This window comes from Delphinapterus leucas, chromosome 6 (genome assembly GCF_059928025.1).
Source record: "Delphinapterus leucas isolate spDelLeu-1000000601 "Yukka" chromosome 6, BTC_Dleu_Yukka2, whole genome shotgun sequence".
Classification (NCBI taxonomy): Eukaryota; Metazoa; Chordata; class Mammalia; order Artiodactyla; family Monodontidae; genus Delphinapterus; species Delphinapterus leucas.
This window is the reverse complement of record NC_143134.1, coordinates 40,804,112-40,819,078: the sequence shown is the minus strand read 5'-3', so window position 1 is coordinate 40,819,078 and position 14,967 is coordinate 40,804,112. Positions and strand designations below refer to the sequence as shown.

Genomic DNA, 14,967 nt, shown 5'->3' with positions numbered 1-14,967 from the left:
TTTATTTACTGTAATGGAATGTTCTTCAGAATATAAGAAGTTTAAAAAGCAAGCTTAAAATCTGTATGTATAGTATGCTGCCCTTTCAGTCAAGGGGAAGAAAGGAAGACTACATGTATGTGTGGCAATATTATATGAATATAACATATCTCTGGAAAGATACATAAGAATTAATAACAGTGTTTGCTTCTTAGGAGGGTTGCTAAGTGCCTTAGGGAAGAGGGGTAGGAGAGAGATGACTTTTTAAAAAAATCATATATAGTCACATAATGAAAGAAAATAAAAGAGGGGAGTATAAAAATTAGAGGAAGGTGCCTGTAATAGATGGAATATTTCTTTTAGTGGACTTCATTTATTTAACTCAACAAATATTGTTGAGTGCCTACTAGGTCCTAAGCACTCTGGTAGGTTCCAGCAGGGAAAAAACACAGAAATCTGGGCCCTCCTGGGGGCAGGGGAGGCAAGCAGTAAATAAATAAATGTTATATAGTGTATTAGAAGATCATAAGTACTATGAAGAAAGATCAAGCTGGGAATAGGGATAGTGAATGCTACAAGGAGGAAGGTGGAGGGGATTAGACATTTTTAAATAAGTTGGCCACTGAGCAAGTCCTGGAAGAAGGTGAAGAAGCAAGTCACGTGGCCCTCTGGGGATGGAGCCTTCTAGGCAGAGGGGTCCACTATGTGTAAAGGTGCAGAGGTAGGAGTGTGCCCTGTTGTATTTGAAGAACAGCCAAGGGCTTTTTTTTTTTTTTGGCGGTACGCGGGCCTCTCACTGTTGTGGCCTCTCCTGTTGCGGAGCACAGGCTCCGGATGCGCAGGCTTAGCGGCCATGGCTCACGGGCCCAGCCGCTCCGCGGCACGTGGGATCTTCCCAGACCGGGGCACGAACCTGTGTCCCCTGCATCGGCAGGCAGACTCTCAACCACTGCGCCACCAGAGGAGCCCGCCAAGGGCTTTGTGTTGGAGTGAGGTGAACAAGGGGGTGAGCTGTTGGAGAGTTTTGAGCGGAGATGTGACCAGATCTGATTTTTGTTCTAAAGGATCACTCTGGCCACTGTGCTGAAAATAGACTGTGGTGGGACCAAGGGTGGAAGCAGGAGAGCCAGTTAGAGGCCATAGCTATGATCCAGTTGAAAGGTGGTGGTGCTAGTGGATCAGAAGCGATTGCGTCCTCTGTGAATTTTAAGGCCTAGTCAATGGGATTGATTGATGGTGATGGATTGGATGTGGGGTAAGAGAGAAAGAGTCAAGGATGGTTTTGAGGTTTTTGGCCTGAGCACCACCAGGGTAGATTGAGTCATGTAGGGAAGACTGCAGGCTGGAGCATGGGGGAGGCAGGGCTGGGAAGGTCTGGAGCTCAGTTTTGGACATGGCTTTTGGATGTCCAAATGGAGTAGTCATGTAGGTAAGTGGATGTGTGATCTGGAGCTGAGGAGAAGTTCCTGAACTCGTGGTGACGTGTCAAGTGAGGTCACTAAGAGGGCAATGGGAACTTGTTTTCCTTCAAGTTGCCCATTACTTCCTCTTAAGAGAAGTGAATATTTCATTCCATTGTTATTCATGTGTTCAGGAGAAGTCTTTTAGACAAATGGTTGTCAGAAGTAACAGTTAACACTTAAAGGACACTTATTACCTGCCAGGTGTGGGTCTCAGCTCATAATATATATTAACTCACTTAATCCTCAGAACAAGTCTTTGTGGGAAAGGTAAATTATTATCCCTATTTTTACAGATGAAGAAACTAAGGAACAGAGAGGTTAGAAAACTTCCAGAGGTTTCATAGCTAGTTAGTGGCAAAGCTGGAATTTGAAAACGGACAGCTTAACTTCAGAGTCCATGCCCCAAACACTACATTGTGTTGTCTTTGTAAGACTTTGCAGTGTAATATCTTTCATTTTAATGAAAAAGAGATACAGTAGCCCTTTCAAGTCTTCATGGTTGACTACTAGAGTTCTGTGTTACTAAAAGATGTATGATGGTGTTCATGTTTTTAAATTGCCTTTTAATAAAATATTTTACTTTAATAAAATAGCAACATGTACATCGTGCCAATTTCCTCTTATTATCTATAAATAAATACATTTTGACTATGAATTTTATGTTTTGATAGCTTAATGTTGCTCATTGTTTAGGTCAATAGAATTTTAAAGGTTGCCAAACCCAACTTTGTGGTTGTGAAGTTATTGGCAGGAGGACACAAAAAGGAATCTAAGGTAAGTATATTGTAGGGAAAATAAATGGTCTTAATTTATTGTAAAACTTCATTTTTTTTTCAGTAAGATGAATAAATATTACAAAAAAGTCAAAACGCTCATAAAAACTATTCTAAAAGAGATTCAGTGGCAGAAAATAGATCAGAGCTTGCTGTTTTTCCTTGAAACTTAAAGATTTTGTTGACTTAAAATCTCTAAAGTCTTTGCTTCCATGTAAATTACTGAATGACTTAAGATAATAAAAGAAAATGTAAACAAATTTATGGGAGAGTTATTTAAAAAGTCATCTGCCTTTAGAAAAGTGAATGCTTCAATAATTAGAGCCTTTAATGGCTCAGGACATGGAAGATTCTGTAAGCTTCCATTGGTAGTGCTTTTGTATCATTAGTGCTGTATCAACATTCGGTGCAGAAGAGGCCAACCACCGAGGCATTTTTGGTGGCATTTGCCCATTATATGCATAACGTCTGTTTGTTTACTCCCATTACTTTTCTATGATCTCTCTTATCTCCTGCTCTGCTTTAGCAGTGATTCATTTCATTGCTCAGGAGTATCAGCGACCCTGGAACTAAAAAAAAAATTGCTGGCCCATGACCTCTTCCTGTAATTTAAGTCCATTTTCTTTTGTTAACTATTCTCTGAAGTTAGAGAACCGCTGCTCAGCATGTTTTCTAATGACCTTCATAAATCCAGAGATAAGCTACATCATTTTCTTTTAAATCTCTTTTGTGCTGCCTTGTCTCTAAAAACATGAGAAACTCTAAAATTATAATAGTCTTTATTTTGTTCACTGTCTGAATATGTATAAGATACATAAATTGACTTTGTTTTCTTTACAGGTTCCTCCTGAATTTGATTTCTCTGCTCACAAATATTTTCCTGTTGTGAAACTTGTTTGAAAGAGAGACTGAAAAGGTGACCAAAGAGGTGAAGTCTACTTTCAGATTCTACTCTTAGAGCATCTATCCATCAGTCTTACATGAAGTGAAATGGATTTCTTGGGTAACAACCCATTATAAGGAATACTTTTAATTTGACAGCCTTACATGACGTGAATGAAAACTGCTGTTTTAAAGTGGTTTATTATGTTCCATGGATGAAACTGGTCTTATTGAATGCATTGATGAACATTATATGGTTTTATTACAGATTTACTCAGAAATCATTTTTTATGAATGATTGAGTGAAAATAGTGTTTGTAAAGGTTAATAAATTTCTTGACAAAAAATGCACTACTGGAGATGAAAAACAAGAGCACTTCGTTGATACATGTTAAGAATTGAAGGTGTTTATTACTCTTAATGTTTGAGTAGTTCAAACATTATCCAAAAGAAGTTTCAAATTAAGGGATTTTTTAAACACATGGGATTTGGGCAAAATACATTTTAAAGGGATTGGGGGGGGCCTCCTAGCTATATAGGGAGACTAAATTACACGGGGATTGTGATTTTGTGTGTCATGGATCTTAAATTATATACCTGTCAGAATATAGATTTTTTTTTTAATCCATTAACTGTTACTTTTGGCACTTTTAAAAGATTACACATCATGTTTGCTAGTGACATTATTCAAAAGATAAGACTGTATAGATTTGTTCATTTTTAGAGTTAGGTTTCAACACGGCATACTCCTTTTTGTTTACTACTTCACAGTTTAACCCATCAGACATTTTCAATCAGGGTCTTTCCAGCATCCTCTGGCTTTGAAAATTGACTTAAATCACCTATACCTACAAATGCCCAGTGCCAGTGGCTTCACCCTTCTTCCTTTGCTGCCAGTTCCTCTTCCTGTCTCTGCTCTGCTGTTCTGTGTCAAGCTGCCATGGCCTCTGGGGGCCTTTCCTTCTCCTCCACAGGAAGCAATACTATTAGCAGAATGAGCTACCCTGCACCTAACTTAAATTGACTTTTGGCTTGGCTTAAGACTAGCAACCATTTTATATTTGCTCTGTGGTTTCTGAGTTTCAAATATCCTAATTCTTATTTGACACCTTTCTTGCAAATGTGATTATTGAAACTTTACTTCTGGAAATATTTGCAAGCAGCTAACCTGAGCAGATCTTGCCGGCTACGGAGTAAGAACTTTCCTGACCCCCTCCTTTGTGGCTGTTGAAGTAGACTGGCGACACGTGTGTCATCCAGGAACAGCCCGTAGGCATCCGGAAATCTCAGAATCCAGAAGTCTTTAAAAATAAAGTAGGCTGTACAGTAGAAACTTGAGCTATGAAGAGATAAAGAATATACCTGTTGTTAGCTATTTGGCTAGTTTTTTGAGAAGGAACACTGTTTCTGGCTGGTAATTTCTGAATACTTCAAACAAAAAAGACAAAGAAATGGTAGAAAAGAGGCAGTAGAAGAAAGAATTAAAAGAAAATGCATGGAGGATAAAAAACAGCAAGATTTTGCAAACCACCAAGAAGAACCTGAGGCAAGCTAGAAGAATGCGGGTCAGGGCCACCAGGGACTGTTGGATTAAGAGGGCACTCTGGCATTTTTTAAATGATGTCTAATTAGGTCAGCTAATGTAAATGAAGGTTACTGAGCAAGTGTTCTGCCTAATTAGAGAGCACCTAAGGCTGTTTTTTCAGGAGTGGGTCTTAAGAGCAGAGTGTTCCTAAGTTTTAACTGCAGGTTTCTAATCAGAAAAGCTGAAAGTTACATTTTTTAGAACTTTTAAAATATCTGCCATTCGAGGTGCTAAAAAAAATGATGGGGTAAATAAGACCACCTCTCCCCTCACAGATCTAACAACCTTAAGAATGCGGAAAAGCAGACAGGTCTTTATCCTGGGGAAACGCAGTATGCTGGTGTAGGAGAACCACCTTACGTAAAAGATTTACGGAGAAAGTCTCCATCTCATCTGGGTCCCAAAGGTTAAGAGGCATTAGCTGTTAAAGGGGTCCTAGACAGGGACACAGATGTGCACAAGCTTGAGATGAGAAGGTGGCAGTTTGACTAAAGTATAGAGCAGGACAAGGGACTGGAGGGATGTGCTTGAGAAGTAAGGGGAGGCCAGTCCTCCAGAACCTGGGAAGCCAGGTGAATGAATTTGACTGTCTGATGTTGGTGGATACCACTAAAAGGTTTGATTCGGGGAAACAAAAGGATCAAATCAGATCTGCTTGCTCAAGACTGCTGGTTCAAAAGGTGACAAGGCTGTAGGCAGGGAAGCTCCTGTGGTGAGAGGAAATGATGGCTGGTCTTAATTAAGGTAGTGGCAGAGGGAATAGAGGAAAGTGAATAGAATCAAAAGATAAAGGAGGTACAGGACTTGGTAATGATTGGGTGAGTTTGTGGAAATCAAGGGTGATGATTCGTAGGTTTTATGGCTTTGATAACTAGATGGAGTGGTGCCATTTGCTTATATAGGCAAAATAGGAGACAAGGTTTGGGGATAAAGATTGTTTTAGATGCTGAGATGTCTTTTTTTTTTCCGGCTGTGTGGCTTGCGATATTTTAGTTCCCCAACCAGGGGTTAAACCCAGGCCCCCCAGCAGTGGAAGCGTAGAGTCCTAACCACTGGACCACCAGGGAATTCCCTGTTGAGATGTCGCTGAAAGACATCCTAGTGAAGACAGCAAGTAGTCTGGTGTGGAGCTGAAAGGTGCATTCTTGGGTAGACATGAACTGAGGACTAAGTGGCTGCAAAGATGTAAACTAAAGCCTAGACTGGGGGTTGCAATTGCTCAGGGAGTCTGTAGAAGAGCCTGAGATTGGTCCCAAGGAATAGAGTTGGGACAGCCAAGTTCTAAGAGTGGGCCAGGGAACAGGGGTGGGGGGAGCAGGTAGACGAAACATAACTGAGCACCTTAAAATCATGCCCTGCCACCTTCTGGCAAAGTTTTTATGTCACTATTTTCAAGACTCTGACTTTTCTAAAACATTACCTCAGTTATTGGTCAAAGAGCACCCTGTTTAGAAAAGTTTAGGAGAGTTCCGCTCCGGCTATGCAAAAGCATGCAAAGGAGATTTAACCAGAAAATAAACAATGTAGGGCCACAAACAACTGGAAGGCCTAAGATATAAGGACCAAAATGGGCCCATTGGATCTGACAAAGGTTGCTGGCGACAACAGGGAGACCTTTCTTGAAGAGGTGGGGCAGAATCTGGAGAGTAAGCTGAGGTGTGAGTGAGTGGGGTGAAGTAACGGAGACAGTCATTGCCTCGGAGGAGCTGGTATGATCATAAAAGATCCACTATTCTCTGGTTAATGATATAGTCTTCACCCACCGACGCCCAGTTTGGCCACTTCATTTCTGCCCTCTCCCCTTGGCTTCTCAAGCTGCAGCTCTGTTGCTTTTCCTCTGACCAGCAAGCCTCTTCTCTTGGATAGCTTCCCTTTATCCTTCGAGTTTCAGCTGAAATGTGACATCTTCAGAGAAGGCATTTCCATCTCCTGGTTTAGGCCGAACCCTTTAAAAGTGCTTAGCATTTTCAGTTGTAATTTAAATAGTTAATTGTTTCTGTCTTCCCAGCTGTAGTATAAACTTGAGAAAAAGGCCTTCATTGTTCCAGAACCTGCTCACTCAGTTAACGGGATGTGGATCTTTTAAAAATGTAGAAGACATCCTGGAGGCAATTTGTTGGAAAACGGAATGGAGGAGGTAAAACAAGGCCTCCAGGGTTCCCTTTAATAGCAGAGACACTTGATGGTGAGGACACAGGACACTAAGAGTGCAGAGGAATTTGGAAGTAGGAACTTGGAGGTGGCAAGTCGGGAGTCTGGTAGCTTTACCCCTGAACAGTTTGCTTCCAGTGAAGTGAAGAAGTTGCATTCACTTAAACTATAAGACTTTTTTCTCTTTTCTCTTTTCTCTTTTTTCAGACTTTTTTCTGCTAACATTGCCTTCTATTTAAAAAGAGAATGTATCAGCTTTTCCAGGATCACATAAAGTTATGTAAAACTCTGAATTTCTAAACTACTGCAAAGATAAAATACCTGCAACCTTCTGTTTAGAATTCAAACATTAAGCCAAGTTTAAAGGAAAGTGTGGTGCTTTGTTTTGACCACAGATGTGTTATCTGTTGACTCTCCGAATAACTTCTGAATGAACCCATCTCAAAAAACAAGAGCAAAGATGTTATTATACCAAGATACCCTTCACAGGGAAAAAACTGGCAGTTGTAGACTGCTGGTTAAGGTCACAGAACTACTCTTTTAAATGATGCTCAGATGTTAAATGTTGATAATGCAGCAGCTTTTTTGGACTGAGTTAAAACATTCAGGTGAAGGTTTGATTTCTGGATAAAGGCAGACATGTTACATTATACTGGAGGTTCCATTGCATTTCATTACAGCTTTAAGAGAGAGAAATTAGTAAAAAGCAAGCTCTAACATCAGGAGCTTTTCCACAAAGACTCCGGCTTACCTCTTAATAAGCCTTGAGTTTTTTATCCTAATTCCCATGTGTTTATTAACATTCATTCTAAAAAGGCATTTGTTCATCTAAATCTGTTTATAAAGGTTCTAAAAGGCAAAACACTGGTCAGTCACAGTCATTTACTTGGACTTTAAAAAGTCAAATATTTACCAAGCACTCCCACAGTATTAGAATCTCTGTAGGGGTATGAAGTATTAAACCTATGTCACTTGACTCAGGATTTTTGTTCTACTTTAGAACTTTTTTTTTGGATGTGGACCATTTTAAAGTCTTTATTGAATTTGTTACAATACTGCTTCTGTTTTATGTTTTGGTTTTTTGGCTGCAAGGCATGTGGGATCTTAGCTCCCTGACCAGGGATTGAACCCTTACCCCCTAAATTGGAAGGCAAAGTCTTAACCACTGGACCAGCAGGCAAGTCCCTAGAACATTTAATTTTATTCTAAGGAGTAAGGATAAAATATAGGCATTTGTGGATTAAAAATAGGCATTTGTCTTGGTTAGGGTCCTGGTTTATAAGAATGTCACCTTAAGTTTATATATAGTTTACAGATGAGAATATTTCAAGTCATGTAACTTTCCCAGAGATGTGTTTCACAGGCGCACCAACAAGGACAGAAGCATTTTAGTTTAGTATTTTTGTTTCTTTGTTTGTTTTTTTAAAGTGCATGATAAGATAACTACTTCTGTGTAATCCTTCCGTGTATATGTTACCAGAATTTTACAAACCAGCTGTTACGGAACAGTGGCTTAGTTAGTACACTTTAAGTGTTGCCCTCTGAGCTGAAATAGTACACAAACACACGAACATTTAAATACACGAGATAAGCCATTTCCCCAACTTTCTAACACTAATGAACATTTTCAGTCTAAGCTAACTATGTGAAAAATGTTAATATAACCCACAGTTAATGGAAACTTTAAAATGTATATATTTGTTTTCAAACTTATTTCAAAGACAAGTGTTAGAAGTTGTTGAGTGTCCTATAAATTATCATTTATTTATAATAATCTTTTAAGCTAAAATACATAGTGGGAATAGACCACTTCCCCCTGGACCTTAAAGGACCCTGAAATCACACTTCTCTTTCACCATTCCAAGTTCTACTATGAATAGATAGCCACCTATTACCAATTAAAACTATCAGGCTAGTTATCAATCTAGTTATGTAATGACAGCACTGACTTAACAGACAATGGTTGTGTGGTAATTAAGATAATTCATGAAATCTAATCCAAAATTGCTTTAGTCCTACCTGCAGGAAAAAAGATCAACTGAATCATCACTCCTGTCTGCTCACCATCTGAGAGTATAGAGGAGGGTTGTGAATCAAAGAGTTTATATAAACCTATTAAAAACTGGACTACCTGCTGGTTTAATTTTGGATGAACCCAAAAGACCAAGGTTGGGGGTCTGATATCTATTTGATGCTTATTACACAGGTTTTGTTTGTTTTTTAAACAACCGTGACACCTCTGGATTATTCCTTGGAAGAGGTGTCTGTGATCCCAAGGGAAGTCAACAGTAATAAAGCATGACTGCTTGAAGAAATAGCTAAAGTACACACCTCCTGAACAAATGGCCTTTTGGTGCCTCTGTATAGGAGATGAAATCATGATTTTTTAAATTTACAATGACATCTCATTCCACGAAAGGTTGAATTTATAAGGCAAACCACCATGCTTAATCCACAGTTTACAAGCTGATTCCTTAGGGATCCAACAGGGGATGAAGGGAAAACTGAAAGCAGTTTTAAAAGTTGAACTAACAGTGTTTTATTTCTCAGCAACTCTAGGCACACTGATTAAACATTTGATGAATAAAGGCTAAGCAAGAGAGAATATCAACCCTAAGACTAAGACACAGAGGGAGGCTGGACAAGGACTTAGATTTATAAAGCTACTTTCATACCCTGCTTCATGAAGTTGCCTTTTCTGGGTAGAAAGTTTAATCTTAGTGATTAGGTAGGAGAATATCACACAGCATTCGAGTTGGACATCTTAACCTGAATGCAAACCAGGACCTGCCCTCGGTGACTGCCAGTGGCACCTGGAGTTCACAGCCGGCCGGGACGCAGGCACTCCAGCTCACGGGCTGCTGGCCTGGAGAAGCTTCAGAACTCCTCCGGGCCCCAGTTTCTTCTCTGTAAACAAGGGAGTTAGTTACGTCCAATGACCTGAGGCCCCTGCATCTCAAATCCCATGACTCAAAATGTATTTTAATAAGCATCACCACCCACCTACCCTTTAGAGAGCCTCACTAAAGGTCATTAGTGTGACTTTGCCAGTCATTCACAAGCCCGGCAAGAGCCTATTTACCTTAAAATGTTAAGAACCAACTCGAGTCAAACCTGACATCACTATTAATGTAAATTATGATTAGTCGTTTTCAGATTAACTTTTGATTTTTAAATCAGTTTTGTGATAGTCCTTTACCACATGCTAAATGTAAACTGACACAAACAACTACTGCATTTCTCTTGACTTTCTAATCTGTAATGATGTATGTATATCCTTCAACATTAACTTTCTCTTCTTCTCTTCTAGTAGCGAAGTAGGCGGTTCTCCCCACAGTACTGTGCTGCCCTCACTGTTCTGCCGCAGGCAGCCAGGGTCAGCTCTGCTCTGGCCCCTGCTGTGTCAAAAGTCTAATCCACAGAAGTCTAAGGGCTTGTTACACAAGATTTTGCTTTGCCCACACATATTAAGCAAAGCAAGTATACATCACAAGTATTCAAATTACAAGTCACTTAAAAGCATTTTGTACATTAATGACAAGGGTTATTATACAAGTAATCTTAAAAAATTATCGCACAGAACACCTTTGTGTTTAGACTTGTTTAACACCGTTGCTAGTGATGTTTGTGTTAACACTCAGTGCTCTAGGCCACTGACTGTCAGAACCAGAGGTGGGTACAAGAAGACAAACCAAAAATCATTCAGTGCCCACCGAGGAGAAATAACAGGGGCTGGTACCCGTCACTCAGCACAGCACGTGGAGAAGAGAATGACTCCAGAGGGGACCGAGGACAAGGAGCTCTGCAAGTGCGGTGGGCCTCCTTCACGTCAGAAGTTACTTCCACAGTAGAACTACTGCTGCCGTACTTGAAGGAGAACCTGTGTTCTATTGCTGGTGTTGATCTTCTCATGAAATACCTAGTAGCCAACAAATTTCGACAATTTTGACATCTCAATACAGACACTTCAAAAGTGTCTCAAAGACAGTCTCATTTTCCTACACAGTAAATACAAACTAAAACTCCACGATAATCATCTTTAGATATTTTACTTAGGACATTTCACAGTATCCAATCCCTCATGAATATTTTGTAGTGATCTCTGTTCAATTCTGACACAAAGTGTGTGATTCCAGTTTGGTTCAGAGTGTGTGATTCCTCTTTTCTCGCTGTTCTAGTAAATTTATTGTGCCTCCTTTCTGATTTTCAGCGTTAAGAACTAAAAAAGGAAAACAACAACAACATAATGTTCTAGTATTAAACATTTTGAGAAACCCAGCCCAGGCAGGTCCCATTGGACATAAATGTCTAGAAGCTGTGTCATAAAGAGGACTGTATCTCCCACAGTAACATTACAATTTGGAATTGCACTGCTAATCAAGGACAAGATAGCTAAACCATCTAAAAACTCCTTAATTGTGTGAAAGAGTGAAATAACGTCCTGTCAAATGGACAATATAAAACGTACTCTCATGGAACTTTTGATGTGATCGTGAACCTTGTGGGTTGCCTGAATCTCTGTTCCTGCACCTCTAGCCGCAAGCACACTGCCTCCTAAAAGCCATTCGCAGCTTAGGTCAGCTTTCGTGACGCCAAAGCTCTCATTACAGAGCTGATGTCTAGACATGGCTTCCAGCCTCCTTACTCTATCCTTTGATGCACAAACGACGTAAAAAGACACATCACAAATAAAACCTAAAAGCAAGATCCTCATTTACAACTACTGCACGTTAAATGGTTGACAATTTTATTAAATAAACGACTGCCTTAAGTTCTCTAATAAAGTTGGAGCTAATGCCTCTTTCTTCTAATTCTCCCTGGAGCAAGCAGGGTCTTAAACTATTTTGATGACATAATTTTAAAATGATTTCAACTTAAAATTCTTAAAAGAGCTGACAGAACATTTAGCTTCTTTCCTTTGCCGAACTCCTCAATTTGTTTAAAGTCTTAGCAGGTACAAGGTCAACCTGGGTCCTTACAAGGACACCTGGGTATAAGGGATGAATGATCCCAAGGCTTCACTGCAAAGTCACACATAGAACTTGTATCTGTTTAAAATTCTGACTCCTAATGTGTTCATCTTTTGCATTAAAAAAAAAATTAGTCTATGAAAATAATTTAAAAATCAACTTAAGACTTCCAGTTTTAGAAACCCCAAACAACCAACTGTAGTGAGTGACATGCTGGATAAAATATGAAAGATATTTTTTAAGGATGCATTGTTAAACAGCTTTCTACCAAACAACTGGCCAGAACACGTCAAAAATTATCAATGATATAAATGATAAAGACAGAAGGTTCCAGGTTAAAAGACACTAAGTACAATGCTAAATGCAGTGTATGATCCTGGATTAGCTCTTGGACCAGAAAAGGGATATTAGTTGGACAATTCAAGAAATTTGAATAATGTCTATAGATACAGCATTATATCAGTATTAATTTCTTCATTTTGATAATTGTACTGTGGTTACATAAGATGTTAACATTTGGGGGACCTGGATGGAGGATATATGGAAACTCTTACTAGTTTTTTTTTTAACTCCAAATTATTTCAAAATGAAAAGTGAAAAAATTTTTTAATTAAACATTAAAATGCATTGCCTATGAATGACACTAAAAGGAGGAATCTGAGGCCAAAACTGAAGTGGAAGTATCAACTCCTGAAGGTAATAAGCATCAAGGCCAGCTTTTTCCCTGAGGACTTCTGCTGAAGCCTGTAGACTCTGGGCTTCTCCCTTCACAGCTTCAAAAGGTGCAGGAGGACAGGCCCTAAAGACAAGGGCTCCCCTCAAGGTGGGGAGTCAAGAAGGCGATGCCTATATAAAGCTGAAACCCCAAAGGTTCACATCCTTGGCTTAAAGGTAATAGGAAATAAACTTGCAATGAAAGGGGGACAGCAAGAAAGCCTAGTGTGTGGAGTGCGGGATTCTTAACTGCATGAGATGATTGTACAGGTATATACTTAGAACTCACATTTTTCCATGTGGTCCCAAAAAAAAAAAAAAAAAAAACCCTGAAGACGACAATCTACTTTATTGAAGGGGTTGTGAGTTTGTAGTACCCTCCTTGAGACTGGCAGAGGCAAACGACCTTTTCTAATCCAACTGTGACTCAGTCCTCAAAGACTTCCCCCAGATAAAGTTCCAAGGAAAGCAGTAGCTCACAGTTAAGAAGCACAAAACACAACAAGGAAACAAGGGATTGAGGAGAGCCTGCAGAAACAAAACAGAAACACCCACAAAGTTTTCAGATACTGCAATTGGAAAATATGAAACAACCCTGATAGAGAAATAAAAGATGTTTGAAAACATGAGCAAGGAATAAGGGCCCATAAAGAATGGCCAAGTAGAAAGTTTAGAAATGAAAAAACAGATAAGGCATAGCTGAAGGAAAAATTTTTGAACTGGAAGGTATTCTGAGGAAATAATTCTCAACACATCAGAAAGGCAGAAATGCAAAATATGAAAAAGAGGGTAAGAGACACAAATAGACTGAGAAGATCTAATATACTTCTAATCTGAATTCAAAAAGGAATCAAAAATGAAAGAAGGATTATTCAAAGAGATGTTGGCTGGGATTTTCCAGAGGAACTCAACTTGCCACATATGTTTTTGTAAAAAGCTGTTAAGAGTAATGCGGTACACTGCAAATCAAGAGACAAACCAATGGAACAAAAATAGAAAATCCAAAAATTAGGACCAAGTACATATAAAAATTTAGTGTTTGATGACGGTAGCACCTCAAATCACTAACTTTGAGATGGTGAATTAAGATGGTGTTGGGCCAACTGGAAACAGCTTTGGAAAATGAAAATTGGACCCACACCTTGTGCCATTCACCTGAATACATCTGAAACGATTCAAATGAATCAAGAGATCTAAATGTAAAATATGAAAGCAGGGGAGGATTCTGGAAAGATGGTAGAAACAGTGGTGTAGTTTTTGAATCTCTCCAGAGTCCCTACATAAAGCAACTAAATTTAAAAACTCAAAAACTGGAGAACATTTAGAAAAAAACTAGATGACAAGGAGTCCTGCAGACCCCCCAAATACAAGCGGTTAAAAACAAACCATGGACAGCGACCCATAGGATAGGGGCATCGAAAGAAAACAGAGGGAAGCAATGGAGCATCAGATGGACCTGAGAACGACAGAAGCCCTAAGAGCCAACAGGTTCACACCAGAAAGTACCTGGGCCAGTGGGAGAACTGCAGCTGGAAGTGGCAGTGTTTCTGCTACTCCCACAGCAAGTGACCACAGAGTGTCCATGGTAAAGACAAAGGAGCTGGTAGAGGCTCCCTCTGAAACTGGCTCCTTTCTGGGTCCTTCCTAGGTAGAGCCCTTCATAGAGAAAAAGCACTGTGTGGAGTGAAGCAGTGGCTGAGCAGGACAGGGACAAAAGAACCAAAAGGTTCAGATGAAAGTGGGGAAGACCCCACTGGCCAAAGAAGATGGGACAATGTGAACTTCAAAAAGGATAATAAGTGCAACTGAGTGAAACCTGTCAGAAAGGTTTAAATCCTCAAGTTTATATTTTTTAAAGGTCACCTTCAGAAGATGAGAGGAAATAATTCCTTACTGTGAAAATTGGTAAATTTCACAGTAAATTACCAATGTTTAGGAGAAGCATTTATCCTGCCTAATGCCATATGAACAATACCACTGACATCTATTTATAAAATATTCCAATTAACAAATGAAATAGGAACAGTTGAATTAAAATACCACCTAGATATCAGCTGGTGATCTGCAGGAAATAGGGAGGAAAGAAGAATACACCACACCGAACCATGAATACACAACACTATCCAGATTGTGGGAAATTCCAGGTCAAACAGCTATGGCTCTTTAACAGACTGTAAACAAAAAAAGAGAAAGGAATGGAGGGGGAACCTGGAGACTCAGAGACTTAAAGACATATCAAATTTAAGAAAACGGGCAAGACTAAACTATGGTGTCCAGGGATGCCCACTTGAGTGATAAACCCATAAAGAAATTCAAGAAAATGCCGAATGGAAAGGTCAGGATAGGCATTTCTAGTACAGGGAGGGAAGGTGCTGGGACAGGACAAGCAACAGAGAAGGAGCCTCAGGAGGACCCCCCAAGTTCTATTTCTTGACCAGGGAGGCAGGGGG

General features: G+C 39.6%; 2 protein-coding genes across 4 annotated transcripts in view; one reads left to right on the top strand and one right to left on the bottom strand.

The window, feature by feature from the left end:
• NAA35 (N-alpha-acetyltransferase 35, NatC auxiliary subunit) overlaps positions 1–3,448 on the top strand; it is an 87,457-nt gene extending 84,009 nt beyond the window's left edge. For both annotated transcript variants that reach the window (XM_089913053.1, XM_022558962.2), the window contains exons 22-23: positions 2,136–2,216; positions 3,056–3,448. In XM_089913053.1, the coding sequence (XP_089769179.1) occupies positions 2,136–2,216; positions 3,056–3,115 (141 nt within the window). In that variant the 3' untranslated portion in view covers positions 3,116–3,448. The remainder of the gene's footprint in view (positions 1–2,135; positions 2,217–3,055) is intronic.
• The window catches only part of GOLM1 (golgi membrane protein 1), a 62,692-nt gene continuing 47,757 nt past the window's right edge, over positions 33–14,967 (bottom strand). Inside the window, exon 10 of one of the 2 annotated variants that reach the window (XM_022558967.3) lies at positions 33–11,052. In XM_022558967.3, coding sequence (XP_022414675.1) covers positions 10,976–11,052 — 77 coding nt within the window. In that variant the 3' untranslated portion in view covers positions 33–10,975. The remainder of the gene's footprint in view (positions 11,053–14,967) is intronic. The other variant, XM_022558966.3, reaches the window with a different exon arrangement.